General features: G+C 38.0%; 1 protein-coding gene across 1 annotated transcript in view; it reads right to left on the minus strand.

The window, feature by feature from the left end:
- The window catches only part of KCNH8 (potassium voltage-gated channel subfamily H member 8), a 229748-nt gene that overhangs the window by 101400 nt on the left and 112134 nt on the right, over nucleotides 1-16214 (minus strand). The window contains exon 5 of the mRNA XM_050891094.1: nucleotides 2463-2590. Coding sequence (XP_050747051.1) covers nucleotides 2463-2590 — 128 coding nt within the window. The remainder of the gene's footprint in view (nucleotides 1-2462; nucleotides 2591-16214) is intronic.

The following is a 16214-nucleotide window of genomic DNA, read 5'->3' on the forward strand; positions in this document are numbered from 1 at the left end:
TCTTCCTCTGTTGGGTGAATTCTGACTGAAGAGCAATGTTTTTCTGCTGGACAGATAGGTTAAAGCTTTGTATACATGAGGACATAGTACTGCAAATAGGAATAAACATATAGAAAGGAATAGATGGTGCTGAAGACGAAACATCCTTCCTATACATATTTTAGAGCTGTGAGGAGGTTGTTTCAGACTAACTCTAGCCTGGTACTGTGGACTGAACAGCTGTTAGTAGTTGGAGCCCCTCTCCTGGTTTAGTTTCATCTGAGGGAATCCAGTTCATGTGCCCGAGACTGCTATGAAGCAAAGCACAATTAGTAGGAATAACTTTTTGATTCTCTTTAAAATTGCACTCCTGATCTAAACCAAAATAGTAATGTAGACCCACCATAATATGGCTCCAGAACTAACTACCTTCACCGTTAAACTATACCTAGCTTTGTCATGTGTCTTGAGTCTTTGTCATCTAACCAGCAAAGATCTTTGCAACAAAGACTTCAGTCTTAAGCATCAGTTTTACAAATCCTTAGCTTTCATCTTTCAGAGTTTTAACAAAAACACCTACCCTCCTGAAAAACAGCATGTGGTACATGAACTGTCTTGTATTATTTGCTAAGAAAATTCTTGCTCACTGTCATTGTGCTCCTGGTTAATGCTGTTCCAGTAATGAAGAACCTCATAAAACAATATTGTGTATTCAGCAAGCTGAGATTGCTTCTGATCTTGAAGTTATTCACTATGAATATAGAAAGACAACAACTGCATGACCGCAGACTTAATTACATTTGCCTGGCCTGTCACAGCCTTTCTCTTTGTGTGTTTCTTTTGAATTACTGATGTCCTTGCCTTCTCCATTCTTGGTTCTCATTCATGAATCTTTGGGGCTGAACTCTTGTTAGCATCAGCCCATTTTTAATCGCGGAGAAGAAAATGTTCCTCTTATGACTTCCAATGCATAGCTCTAAAATCTAGGCACTAAAGGTAGTAAATTAGTCTGACAACAAATGTTTTAAACCAGTATAATATCATCTGCACTGGGATCTTGACAGTACAGGAACGTCATCAAAAGCTATTTAAAAGTCATGTTCCTAAAGAATATTACTATACTATGAAAATATCACTGGAAGACCTGGTCATATTTTGCCAATTTTTTTTTTTTTTAATTTTTACACTTTTTCAACATTTAATATTTTTTAACATTTTTAGCTTTTTAACCTTTTTTGTAACATTTAACTTTTTTTAACATTTAATATTTACATTCAATGGAAGTGTCTGTATGCCCTTTGAGGCATATACCAGTTGTGTATTTTCATGTCCTTAATCTATACCAAGTTTTTGCTGCTTTTAATTTGTAATGTAATAATGTCGAGGGGGATGTATCTGCACTGCTGCTTAATTTTGGTAACTAGTAAAAGGAACATTCCCAGTGGCAGATCATCTTTTCAGAGTATTCACAATCCATATCTTTCGGCTACTTTTTCCATTGTCTGTCTCCATCCTCCCCCTAACCATTAAAAACAAACAAACAAACAAAAAACCCAAACCATTTTCTTCCTGTGGCTCTGTCAAAGATTTTACTTTTTTGATGTAACGATATAGAAACAAGAAACTAAATACTGTTTTGAGATTTTAAGAAAAACTGTTTCTTTTTGCTACCCCTGCTTCTAATAACTATAGGCTGTCACTGTTGGAACAGGCTCTCAGGTATTATTCTAGCAAATTTTTACATGTACACACTGATTTCATATGCATATCTAGTTTTCCCCTGCATTAACTTTTCTCCTGAAACATAGTTCCATAGAGCAGGAGAGTAATTCTTTCTCCTGAGCATATTTCTTTAGCTGTCTTTCTGCTGCTATATTTTTGGTTTTGTATATTGTTTGATTTTGTTTTTGCAACATTCACAGGGTGTTTATGAACTTAGTTATTGGCTATAGTTACTAGGGGAACGCAGAAGTAATTTAAAGAAAGAAACATTACTACTTCAATTAGGAAATAAAAAGATAAATTTACTCTGTACAAAGTTGGAGACATTCACATGAAAAGTTACCTAAATGAAGTGTGACCTTCTGGAGCTTACACAGCATAGAGATTTTCAACTACAGTAATACCCTGAGTTTGTTCATTATTTTTTTGGCAAATAGTAATTATTGAAATGAAATAATTGGGACGGTAAGGTAAATTGGAACCTAAAATTAAGTTCTGAGAAATTTTATAATGTGGCTTTCCTGGGGTTAAATAAATGTCTCTTTACAGTATGGCTAAATGCACTGTTTTGCTATATGAAGTGTAACAAATACCATAGTAGGCAGAACTGCACTTAAGTGAACTGCACTGTACTTCTTTTATTACCGTAAAATTGTGACTAGGACATTTCTCAGGTACTCACTGACGTTTTACAGCATTTAAAAAAAAAAAAAAGACAGAACAAAGAATATATTTTTGAAAAAGAGAAGAATTACACCTACATTATTAATTTTTAATTTGTTCTTCTCTCTTCTTTGTAGATGTCCAGAGATATGATAAAGGACAGCTCTACTCCGTCTTCGCGCTGACTCAAAATGTGACCCCGCTCTTCCTCTTCCTTTCCATTTTTCTACAGAACAGAAGTGAGAGTCCATTAAACATCAGGAAATGGCACTTTAACCTTTGGGAGCTGAACTACTGACATTTTAGACTTTGGTAGAAATAGGGCTAGATGTAAAGATTATACACACCTTTTCTTAGTTTTGTTTAATCGTTTGCAGTTGAGAAAACAAAATCCCTCTCCTGAAGGGCAAATAAAAATCACTGTAAAGTTTTAATTGTCAAATGCCTTCATGCAACTCAGAACCAATTAATTACATCATATTATTTCATAGATAACAAAAATGTACTCTTTACTGTTTCAGAAAAAGAAATGGTAATTACTGACCAGAGGCAAGCATGTCTAGGAATAACCACTTAAAATGTCCTTACGGTGTTCCTACTCTCTCTTTTACTTCAGGGAAAGAAAAAAAAAAATCTCTTGTGATGTACTTTTTAAAAACAAAGAATCTGACTTGTACTAGGCTTCCACTATGTCAGAATATGCTAATTTGCAAGCTTGCTCATTAGTAATAACCAATTCTTATATTCACGCGTTTAGATTTCTTTTCCCTCCACATGGTCACTAGTGTAATCACTTGACACATTCCTTGGTGACATGAAATCTGTTAAGAGTAGAGACTGAACACTGTTTTGGAAAGGTCTCCATTCAGATGTCTATAATTGTCAATCATGGGATCAAATTTTGTTCTTGCTTATACAGTAGTAAATTCAAAGTAACTCCAGTGACTCTGATGGAATTACAGTGAATTGGTGCCAAAGTAAATGAAAGCAGACATTTTGTGATGTGTCAGGATTAAGAAAAAAGGAATTATGGGAATAAAGGAAGAAGCTGTCTGTCAAACAGGTTTAATTAAAGTCAATTCAATGCATACAAATTAAGGGGGAAAAAAAACCCAAAAACCAATTAGCAGAGCCAGAAATTAACAACAAGCAAAATAGCTACATCTTGAAACCTGCCTAGAAAAGCAAGAAAGATTTGAATTATAGAAGACTGATGTATTTTTGGCTCTACAACACAACACCATACATAACAAAAAGTGTAGAAAGCTAAACTTTCTGAACTTCTCAGTGAAGAATGTTTCATGTAATTCATGCGAGAGCCCTCTCCAGTTGAGGATTTTTTACATGTCAGTAAGGAGGAGAAGGGGAAAAAAAAGAAGAAAAAAAAAAAAGGAAGGAAAAAACATTGCACTGCAAAACCAAATAGCTACTCAAAAGCTGGAGGAGGCAGATGGAGAAGCCCCATACTTCCCCATCTCCAACTTGGGTGCCTGCAGGTGGTTTAAAGAGCTACAACACGTACAACTGCCAGCTACAATGAAGAAAGGTAAAACAAGAGGGACTATTTCAGAAAATACTCAACGGAATGAACTTTTAAAAAAAATTTTCATCTCTCAATCATCAAACCATTTAAAACTCAAACTAAATTTTAAAAGTTCCGAGTGAGAGCAAAGTGCTTATCTGTTTCTCTGAGCAAAAATAAATTTAAGTCTATTAAATCAGGTCTCCGCTGTAGTATTGGACAGCTGTAGCAGTTTGTTTTTGTCATATGACTTTGAAATTCTCTTTAAAACTATTTACAGGCCTCTCTTTCTTCCCTTTCTCAACCTAAACTGCCATGTTGGATGAGGCCATTCAGTTTATTGCCTCTCAAAGTAGTCAGTAAAATATGCTTCAGATCTGCTACAAGGCAGGCTAAGAAAGTGGGCAAATACCTTTCCCAAGCTTCTGGCCAGCAACGCTTTCAGGACTCTTTAGCTAAAGGCTTCATCCTCACAATGTCTCATATCTAATACCTCTCCATGTCCTTAGCCTACGGAGCACAAGATAGTCCATCCTGGTAGGTGGTAGATATAACAGCCTAGGTGATGTGATGTGTTGTGAGATCCACACTGAACCGTGTTGCAGAAGGCAGGCATGGTGCCTTCAGGTGGAGTTTCTTTGAGTACTTTCAGCATCCCCAGCAATACCAGCCTCTTCCTGTGTGGAAGTAGAGCTCTCTACCTCTGGTCAACATTGAAGGCCTTCTCTTTATCCCTCCTAGATCTCCCATGTCTTTTTAAAGATATCCTTTTAGTAGCTCCTTTTTCCAGAATAACATGCAACTTTCAAGATATGGATACACAATTGCCTGATACAATAGTGTAATAATATCTTCAGTTTTTTTCTTAATAACTTGTAACCTCAGATTTGCCTTTTTCTTACATGTTGAACACTGAGTTGAAAGCTGTCCATAACTCCATCTCTTTCCAGAATGGCAATAATTACTATGGAGACAGTCGATGTACTCATATTCAGTTAAAGTTGTTTCTTTTTTCCTATGTATTTATAGACACTGATTTTACATTTTCTGTCCACTCTTTAAATAAAAACATGTTCCTTATAAGATTTTCAATTTTATGTGCCAGCAGCCTGATAACGTTTTGCTTTAGATGGATCCCATCTCTCCTACGTAGGTTTAGCATTTCAGCCACTAAGAATTCTGTACTCATTAACCTGCTCAGGCTGTGGGGCTTGATATGGCACTTAGAATCATACTAGTTGCATATTTGCAAAGCAAGTGACTTCCATCACATACTGATTCCACTATTTACAAAGGATTAATGCTATCTCTTTGTTAATATTGGAAGTCACTCAAGTCCTAAAGACAGCAAAGCATGGATAAAAAAGCAAAGTGTGACATTCATTATGAAGTAATAATATTTTTCTTTTTAACAGAAATGGTAAAGATTTTTTTATTGTAGTTATTAGCAGTGAAAAAAATATGAGTCGCCGATGCAGATAAGATGCCATCAGACAATGCCACCACTGGATCACGTGTGAATATCTTATAACACAAATCAGTGAATGACATTTGTGAATTCTCCTGCTTTCTGATCTTCTCAGTGCCTTTAGGAAAAGAGGCAATCCTGACCCTTAGTAAACTACGTTGTTCACTAGGTGTGCCTTTGTATGTGTGTGATTATTGTCTGTAACCTTCATTCTTTTCCTGTCACACTCAGTTTACAGATCACTACTCTGAAGGAGACAGTTTATTTTTTATAAACACATAGCTGTTTCCTTTTGGTTCTTAAAAAAATTTAGGTACCTGACAGACTTGCTTTTGTCTTTCCATGGCTGATCTTAGCAAAAAGATACAATAGTAAATCCAACCCTAAGCAGAAAGTCACTTTAAATACAGCTGTTTTATTTTTAGCCTGTGCTTAAAATCAAAAGGATTTCTCGTCTCCCCAAATACTGTGAGAAATAGTTGTTCTAAAAAAATCTCAGATTTTGGGCTCTATTTCCTGGTGCTTCTACACACTCCTTCCTGTGTGATGATAATGCCCCCCCCAAAATAGCTCTTAAAAAGGATGCTTTGCAAGTTAGTCTTAACTCTCCTTTTCTTTGATCAGAAAAGTGGTAATACGTTTTTTAGCTCTTCTTGCTATCATTCTGTGTTGTTTTTTCTTTCAAATGAGATTAGGTACAGCACCACAACCATCACACATGACAATCTCAGAAGTCTTTTCTAAGAAAAGAAACTAACACCACCACCTCTTTGCCAATCTTAACAGTAGTCTCATAACAGCTTAAGACTTCTTACAACCTTGTAAGGGAAGGTTGCAGTAAAAAAAGCACAATCAGACACAAACGCCTTTGCAACTATTGACTTTTCTGTTTGTGTTTTTATAAGAACATGAGGCATCAAGCTTCCATTTAAAGTTAATATAAAGTGGAGACATAACTCTTTTCTTGTTGCTTTGGGAAAAACCCCGAACTACTCCTTAGGTATAAATCAGAAAAATAAAACCCAACAACTTCTGATAAGCTATACTAGGTATATGCTGCCCTAGCAATGCAAAAGAACTGTAAACTCAGCTTTACTGCTGAAATTAAAACCAAATCTATGTCTGCTCTCCTTCAAAGCACATCAGAGTAGTCAGAGCATAGCATTGGATACAGTCCAGAATACTTTATGGTTTATAATGTTCTCATTCCCCAGGTAAAGTATGATACATTTAAATCCTTGAAATGTAAAATAAAGTGTTTAATCATCAAATGGGAGATAAGACTCATACTGTTCTTTCAGTCATGAAGTTCAGGTGGTAACAAATAAAAGATATCACAAGTCCTTCTTGAGGCAGAGCCAGACCTGGAGGGGTGCTCAACACATGGTCAAGGGAGTCTATTGCAGCCTGCCAGCTCCCCGGGGATCTCACTTCTCAAGACAGCTGAGCGCGTGACAAGAACCAGCTCATGGCCGAGGAACTCTTCCACAGGCATGAGCAGGCTGCACCTGAATACCACCCTGCTCTTATTCTAGGTCTCCAGCCCTGTGCTTGGTTGTAATTGCCCAGGTATAGGAGCTTTCTTGGAAAGTAAATCCATCACATACATGCAGAACCACCATAATCTTCTTGTATAGTGGACTCAAGCTGTCTACACTGAGCAACTCTGACGTGATCCAGAAGCATTATGCTCACTCCATAGCAGACAAGCTGTGGCATGAGAGAGACCATGAAATGCATCTCTTTCGAAACAGCAAAATAAGCTAACCTGCTCTGGCCAGAAAGGTTGTACATTATTGACAAAAAATGTCTCAGCCTTGGTATTTTTCCTCATTTTTCAGAGCAGCAATTTGTATCCCTTCGAAAGAACTGGCCTCACTTTTTCTTCAGGTTACGCATTATCACAACAGAATATGCGTTAATTAAACCCACTACCTAGATTTCCCTCTGGTGTGATTAAATGCCCGACATGCTCTTGTATGGAATCATCTCCCAGTCTGATCATGGATCATTACCACAGAAAGTTTTCAATACAAGTGTGCATGGACGTGAAAGTGAAAATTAATATCTAGCATTTCATTCATATTACATAGGAAAATTCAAGAGATTTATCTGTTTTTACCTAAGCAATCATAAAGTTAGAGAATGAATAAAAACAACCAGCACGTCTCAAATTTAACCCAGAACACAATATACTGACAATATGTTAATGAGGTAGGGAGGGGTGAGGTAAAGTAGTCTGAGGGTTTAGTCCTGGAAACACATGCACACCTGAGTAACTTTATTCACAGAAGGTAGTTCTACCAAAAACCAATGTGATGGAGTTATCCTAAAGGCTGTGAGGCTACAGACTTGGACCTCTTAGCAGTATTTCTGCAATTTTTTTCACTTGTTTGAGTACAGTAGCCATTGAAAAGATAGTTCACTACCAGGGACAAGACCATAACCGTTTGCTGCTTTTTTACATATTCACAACCACATTAGCTCCATGCTCAAAGTTATATTTCAGCCCCAACTATTCCATTGTCATTGCTGTCCTGTTGGCTTGCCAGGTGGGGCTGTTAGGCTTAGGGTAAGATTGATTCAGACACATGAACTATCCTCTTCAAACAGTATAAATATGACCATCTCAAGTCATGACGTGCAGCAAACCTGACTGTCCACATGGGCAAAAATAGGAGAGATAGTATGGACATAGCTATCTTTAAACACTTTGCAAGGAAGAGTTCTGAAGAAACGCAGTGAGTTACAGTCAGATGGCTCTGGATATACATGGACAGTCAACCCTACAGTGCCTGCTATCTGGAAAAATTATATTTTTTAGGTTTATTTAATAGTGTAGTGTATACTTTTATAAACAGGTTTGCATAAACTAATGAGATGACTTCTTCTTAGCTCTTTTGAGGTCCAGGAGCAAGTAAGAGGAATAAATAGATAAAATTTGTATTCTATTAATATTTTACTCAGAGGACTGGATAAGTTGGCAGAGTAGTTAAGGACATTTTTATTTATTTCATTGTTTACAAAGCTAAAGTCTATCATGAGATGAAACAGCAGGTAATGCTAGCTCCTACCTAAGAAAATTTATCATAGCAATAATAGCCTTCTGAATGTATGAACTAGATTACCTTTTGAACAACAAAAAAAAGGTAAAACAGGACAAATGGACTTTCTTCATTGCGAAGAAGTATCCAGATATGGACAGACTTGAAGAGATCCTTGATGCTGCTCCACGTATATGCTGGAGCACTGTGAAAAGGCATAGTAACTGGGCTAACACTGTGACCTCAAAACTACTGCTGGTCGGACCTGTCCCTCCTCAAAAAACAGAGGGAGTGGCATATTCATGTACCTGCATGATCTCTCCTACTGCTGTATTCTGAAATCAGGCAGGGAAATAAACCTGCCCCATTACCTTTCCTGTGTATTTCTCTAGAGGGTCATAACCCAGCCATTCAGCCCAATCACAGTGAGATGTTGTTACCTGGGTTATCTTATAAGTACTGAACTGTTCCTTTTTGGTCCTGGGTTCAACGAACCATTTATTAAAGAATTTCTCCATCATTTATTAATCTTACAATTCTATCTATAAAAGGCTTCCTGTAAGAAATGCCATCAAGATTTTTTGTCCTTTTAATACAAGTCTTGAGAAACCCTCATCACTTGCATCGTAAGGTAAGGAAAACCACAGCAGGAAATGTGATCTTTGCATAGAGACCCTTGAATAGCCCACATGCCATAAAATAAATACAATGATGTCTACAGGAAACACAGTGGTACTTAATCATATCCAGTATCATTAACACAAAATACATTTCATAGGCAGTCCTCAAAAAAAAAAGCCCAAGGATATTCCGAAGCAGACAACTAGGGTAAAGCAATACAGAAGGATTCTAAATGAACACAAAAAAACCTTCAAAAACAGATTGTATCGAAGGCTGATATGAACTTTTCCTAGGCTTTTTAAAACCTTTAGCTAACTTTCAGATATTATTCTCTAGGGGACAGCACACCAGCAGTTGTCAATAAAGAGAGAACTGATAAAAGCCTGCTTTAGTATTAATGACAGAATAAAAGCACTACCATGGGCAACAGGCTGCAGGAGGTCTGTTGGTTGCATGACACATTCTTTCTGTCAACAACAAACCAAATATTCACAGAACTGTTAGCTGTATGGTGGATCCAGGCTAGCCTCTAGCTGCTTTTTTATTCTGTTAACTGATTAACAGATTCAATAAGAAAATGTACTTAACGCACATACCAGCTAAAAAACTGTAAACATTATTACAGAATATTTTTTAAAGGGACCAATTTTACACAGAATCAATTGTATGATTTTCATCATTTTAATATTGTGCCTTCAGAGAAAATTCAGCTTCGAATGGGCAGAGGAAAAAAGCAATAGTATACATTACTACTACTGTTTCATGGATCAGATAGACCTTTAAAGACTGGTATGCTTATGAGATAAGAAATCCTTAACCACATTTTGTGCTGCTGATTCTTCCGTCATTAAGGAAAAAAGGGTAGGGGGGAAAAGAAACACAAAGACCAGAAGAAGGGATCTTTCTCCACCTCCATTTTGGTGGTTGATGGGTGTACACTCCTAAATAAATAATTAAATTTTCTTTTTTAGATGCCAGTATTTGGGCCTATCTCATAGAATTCAGAACTGGGGGGGTGGGGGGTGGGTTTCTTTTTTCCTTTAATTCCATTAATTCAATCACATACTTTATTTACTGATATTTTGTCCTCCAGAACATTTGAGGAAGGTTGTTTGTAATCTGAGGTGATCATAATTTCTCAATCATTGATCTTTGCACAAATTAATTTAAAAAAAAAAGATTTGCACAGAAGTTGATGGTAAGGTAGAACCGTGCTCACTTAAGTGAAAATAGGAATATATATACCTGAATAATTTCTATCTTGTAATGAAAGCAACCCTTTTGAAAATGAAGACTTGTTTTCTTAATATATTTATCTACAATTCAGAACCAGATCAGTCACCTATAAAAATGTTTTGTGGTCAGTGCAACTTGTCCAGATTTAAAACAGGGGGGAAAAATAGCTTTTTAAAAAAATTTAGTTTAAAGAGCTAAGTCATATATAAGTTAAAAAACCTATAATGTCTGTGTATATGTTTCATGTGCTCATTGAAACACCCAGAAAGTATCTGGTATCTGAATTATCTCTCAAGGAATGAGATTTTCAGACTATGAAAGTGACTGGTCATATACCAAAACTGTTTTACAACCTTAATTATACAAGGTAGGATGGATGGTTGGCAGTTGTAAAACCATCTTTGCTACAGCTAGGCAAAACTCACCTGTAATGTCTTATTTGCTGAGTCTTTATAGGACCTCAGAGTTGCTCTGAGGAGCTACAGCATGAACTACATTCAGTAGAACTGTGATTACAGGTGAATTCTGCAAATAGTCCAAGTCTCCTTATCTGTGTTTCTGAACACAAAGTACATATGCAATATGCATTCTAGTCCTCATGGTCTCTTAATTAATAAAAAGTAAGACACCAGGCTGTGTCTAGGCTTGTGAAAGTCTTTAAAGACATTTCTTCTTTTTCAGATTTTTTCCATAGAAATAAGACATTTATGTACAAAGGTTAGCAAACTCTCTACCTCCTCAAAAACTCCTCCTTCTACCCCTCAAAAAAACCTCAAATCACCACCTATCACACACACAACTCTGAAGAGCTCTTCTAATTTGCAATGCACATGCTAAACATATTCCCTGTTTCTTCCATGCTTTCTGTTGTCAGTCTTAGCTGGTTGATCTAGCAAACTCTAAAAGAAAAATCTGAAGATATTTTCCCCTAAGTCTGCCACCAACCTAGTCCAGAAAACAGAAAAGCACCAAAATGAAAAACAAAACAAAACAAAACAAAAAACCCCAAACAAACAACTTCCCCCTCCACCCCCCAGCAATTTGATAACTTGATTTCTAAGGAAAATCTAGAGGTGATTGCATGAGTTTATCTAGGAACTGGTGAGTCAATGAAGTATTTGGTTGCTAATGCATATATTCCCTCACCCTTCCAGGATATCCCAGAATATCTGGGGTCTGGTCCTCTGCATTTGCTCAAGAATCAGAGTTTGCTTCTCATTTTCACTCCACATATACCACAAAGGACACTTTCCCCTCACCTCCAGAACATACCCTGTGCCTCTCTGAGAGTTGCTGGAATGGAACTGCCACTCGCATTTAACACTTGGTAAAAAGCTAAAGCAATGGCCATAAAGATTGATAAGTCTCTAAAGGTTCAAGGCTCAAATACAACTTATTTTCTTGCATAAGAAAGTGGAAAGGGGAGAGGGAGAACATCTATGTGCTCACGTGTATTTGCAGGAATAGGGAGTAGAAAGACAGCTCTATTTTTGTCCCCTAAGTGTTTACACTCTCATGCACTGACCAGGAGGAAAGCAGTTTCTCTTTACTGAGGGCAGAAGCAACAGAGACCCTTCCTGCTTTGATGGTCAGCCAGGAGCAAAGTCATCCTAGAGAAGATGTAACTGAGTCACTGGAGAATAAAGGCTTCCCCAGTATGTTCTTCCTTTGGGCAGTGGGAAAGTTGGGGTAAAACTGTGCTTCTATCCCACCTCCTCCATGGACAGAACTGCAAAGTGCCCCATGCATCCTGACACAATTTGATCTGCTTTGAATACTGTACATCTAGGTGACTGTATGTCCCCCTCTCAATATCCTGCCTCCTGACGGGCACAAGGAGCTTTAAAACAAAAAGTTGTGCCCTGAATATTCACTGCTGTAGCTTGAGCAATAACAAAGTAGCTGAGATAGTAATTAAGCAGAACAAATCAAAGTGCACATTGCAGAATTTCTTAGAAGAAGAGACCATTCCTGCCCCAACAGACATTTTTTACATAAAAATCTGGAATGCAAAATGTTTGCCACATGGTATTTCACTTCTGGCACACTGAAAAGAACAACCCCTCCCTCCAACAAATGATGCATAATCAAAATAAATCTGTTTTCTTAGAAATTCGTATAGACCTAAGGATTAATAAGAAGCCAGAAAAAGCCAGCCAGGTAAACCATAACACTGCAGCTTAGTTTAATCCGTGGTGAGAAAGGGTGTAGTCCAGCTTTCAACTCACATTATTACTAGGGTAAAAGTGTCTTTGTCAACAGGCAGGCCAACCTGGAAAGGAGGCCTTCAAACTAGGAACAATATGAGGAGAAGATGATGACCAACAAACAAGTGAGGAAGCAATGAGGTGGACTGACAACTGGCTGAAATGCTGGGCTCAGAGGGCTGTGATCCACAGCATGAAGTCCAGCTGGATGCCACTGAAAATAGCATTATGACTGGGGCATTGATGCTATGGCAAATACTGTTTAACTTCATTAATGACCTAGAAAATGGGAAAGAGTGTGCTCTCAGCAAGTTTGCTGATGATACAATTTGGGAGTGAGGAGTTGTTACATCAGATGTTTGCGCTGCGAGAAGGTTCAGAGGGACCTTGACAGGCTGGAGAAATGAGCCAACGGGAACCTTATTGAGTTCAACAAAGGAAGGTGCAAAGTCCTGCACCTGGGAGGAATAAACCCATGCACTAGGACAGGCTGGGAACCAACCAGCTGCCAAGCAGATTGCCAGGCAAGGACCAGAAGGTCCTGGTAGACACCAAGTTTAACATGAGCCAGCAACATGCACTTGCAGCAAAGAAGGCCAACAGCATTGCAGTCTGCATTGGGAAGAGCACTGCCAGCAGGTTGAGGAAGGTGATCCTTCCCCTCTACTACACTGGTGAGATGCAGTTGCAGTGCTGGGTCCAGGTCTGGGCTCCTCAGTGCGAAAGAAACATGGACATACTAGAGCAAATCCAGTAAAGGGCCACAAAGATGATTAGGTGTTTGAAGCATCTGACATAGGAGGAGAGGCTGAGAGAGCTGGGACTGTTCAGCCTGGAGCAGAGAAACCTCAGGGGGGGATCTTATCAATGTGTATAAATAAGTGATGGGGAGAGGTAAAGAAGACAAAGCCAGAACCTTCTCAGTGGTGCCCAGTGAAAGGACAAGAGGTGATGGGCACAAAAATTAAATATGTGGAATTCTGTTTAAATATAAGAAAATACTTTTTTACTTTATGAGCAGTCAAACACTGGAACAGGCTGCCCAGAGAAGTTGTGGAGTCTCCATCCTTCATGACATTCAGCAGACATCTGGACATAGTCCTGGGCAACCTGTTCTAGCTGACCCTGCTTTGGGTAGGGGACACTGGAGTAGACAATCTCCAGAGATGCATTCCCACCTCAACTATCGTGTGATTCCGTGGTTACTATATATTGCACAAATTTTTATAATAATGCTGGAATAAAGTTGAGAAAATCTGTCCTAAGATAATTGTTTTCAAGCAAAGAGCTAAAAATTTTCTCAAAGAAAAAAAAAAAAAACCAAATAGATTAACAATGAAGGCTAAAGGAAACCTTTTGGAATGAGTCAAATTCAACAGGGGAATTTTAGCAGTGATTGTAACAGTAGAACTCTACATCTATATAACCCAAATTATTACATATTTGCATACAGATTAGAGATCTAAAAGTAGTTGCAGACTAATTAAATTTCTTATTTCCCTACCTGGATTCTTGTAATCTCACTAACTTCCAGCACGTGTCCAAGTGTATTATGGAAAGCTCACATGCAGAAATGAAAAAACACTGACCCAGCCATACCATATTGGAGTCCAGATATGGAGTCTGTTATTTCCAGTTTAATCAGTTTCCCCCAAATGGACAATGGAACTCTTAACCAGTTTACCAAAATGTAGCTCATCGTAAGTTAGGATGCTAAAATAAATCTCCCATAAAACTGTTTAAGAAACAGTTTCTGAAGGAATCATTGTGTTTATTAAAAAAAAAAAAACCTTTTCCCATATATTGGAAATACCATCAATTTGATTAAAGAGCCCAAGTTTAGGAAGAAAAGCTGTTGAGTTGCTTTTCACAACAGTAAATGATTATAGGTATTATTAAGCAGATGGAAAGCAGAGTGTACTTCTACAATAAACTTACAGGTAGGGGAAACATGTATTGTTGAATGCAAATTACTGATATTTAAAAGTTGAGGCCTCTAAGAACACTGCAATTAAAAGGGGTGCAGGAGTCGGGAGGAGGATGGTAAATTAACTTAAAAAAACCAAACCAAACCTAACCAAACCAAACCAAACCAAACCAAACCAAAGAAGCCATATGAGAGTTGCTGACTGTCACAGCACTTCTTAAAGACTGCCAAACTTCTTAGACATGTGGTTTTGCCTTTTTCTTATATGAAAGTCTTAGGACAAAGTCTGCTCTTCTCATTGGTTGATAGGGTTGATTTCACTGGAAACTTTTATACAGAAGAAGAGCAGAAAAAATTCTGTTAAATTTGTATTTAGAATGAGACATTCAAAAGAAAAGGTCACAGACGATGTCTGACATTTGGGCTGGGTAAAGGGAAATCAGGCAAAAAAGTGGACTTTTGCAAGGCACATTGACACAAAGGAGCAACTGAACTTGTGTGAACAGATGAGATAAAATATATAAGAAAATGTCTGCAGAAGATCAAAGAGGGTATCAACTCCTGAGGTCTGCAAAAGTAAAAAGAATCCACAAGAAAAGAGAGGCCATAAAATCAGGAGATAAAGCTCAGGAAGTTGTCATTGTGAAAGTACAAGGAAAACAAGATTTTACAGAAGAAAGAGATGGTATCAAAGGTAGGAAAGACGTGAGGAAGAATGAGTCTGGAGAAGACTTTTGGAGGTGCAACCAGTGAGAGTGTGTTACCATAGAGTGTTGGTGGAATGCCAAGGGGTCCAGGGCAGGCTTAGGAGAAAAGGAACATGAAGGAATTTTGTTAGATAAGCTTTCTGAGGAGTTTAGAAGTTCAAGGGAGATGGAATGTGACTATTAATGTTCCATACTGTCCTGGTTTCGGCTGGGACAGAGTTAACTTTCTTTTTAGTAGCTGGTACAGTGCTGGGTTTTGGATTTAGTGTGAGAATGATGTTGATAACACTCTGAGGTTTTAGTTGTTGCTAAGTAGCGCTTATCTTAAGCCAAGGACTTTTCAGTTTCCCGTGCTCTGCCAGCAAGCAGGTGTGCAAGAAGCTGGGAGGGAGCAGAGCCGGGGCAGCTGACCTGGGCAGTCATGCCCAGTATATAAAGAGGGGGGAGTTGGCCGGGAGGGGCGGATCGCGGCTCGGGAACTAACTGGGCATCGGTTAGCGGGTGGTGAGCAATTGCATTGTGCATCACTGGGTTTTTTTCCTCCCCCCTCCCCCCCTCCTTTTTTTGTTATATTCCTTTTCATTACTATTATGATTATATTTCATTATTACTATTGTTAGTATTATATTTTACTTTAGTTATTAAACTGTTGTTATCTCAACCCATGAGTTTTACTTTTTTTTTCTTTCCTTTCCTCCTCCTCACCCCGCTGGGAGGGGGAGGGGGAAACGGCTGCATGGTGCTTAGTTGCCGACTGGGGTTAAACCACAACACATACAAATTATAAAAGTCTGTTCTGGGCAGAACAGAGAAGAGATAGACTGAAACAAAAACCTTAATACAACAGCCTTGCATGGGCAGAAAAGTTTCACACTGAGCATGTTTGTATGTGAGTTCTTTCTGTACACAATCTAACCACAAGAAATATGCCAAACAGGCAATAGAAAACTGTGCATAATGGCAATTATCTTATAGCAAGACCTGGCTTTCAACTCCAAGTTTACAAGTTATCTGATTTTTGAAAGGACAAATCCAGTAATCTTTGAAAAAGTAAAATTGTCTTTTTAGCAATATTAACTGCGAAAATAATATCCCACAATGTGTATCAATCACTTTGC

The sequence above is a fragment of the Gymnogyps californianus genome, chromosome 2 (assembly GCF_018139145.2).
Source record: "Gymnogyps californianus isolate 813 chromosome 2, ASM1813914v2, whole genome shotgun sequence".
Lineage (NCBI taxonomy): Eukaryota > Metazoa > Chordata > Aves > Accipitriformes > Cathartidae > Gymnogyps > Gymnogyps californianus.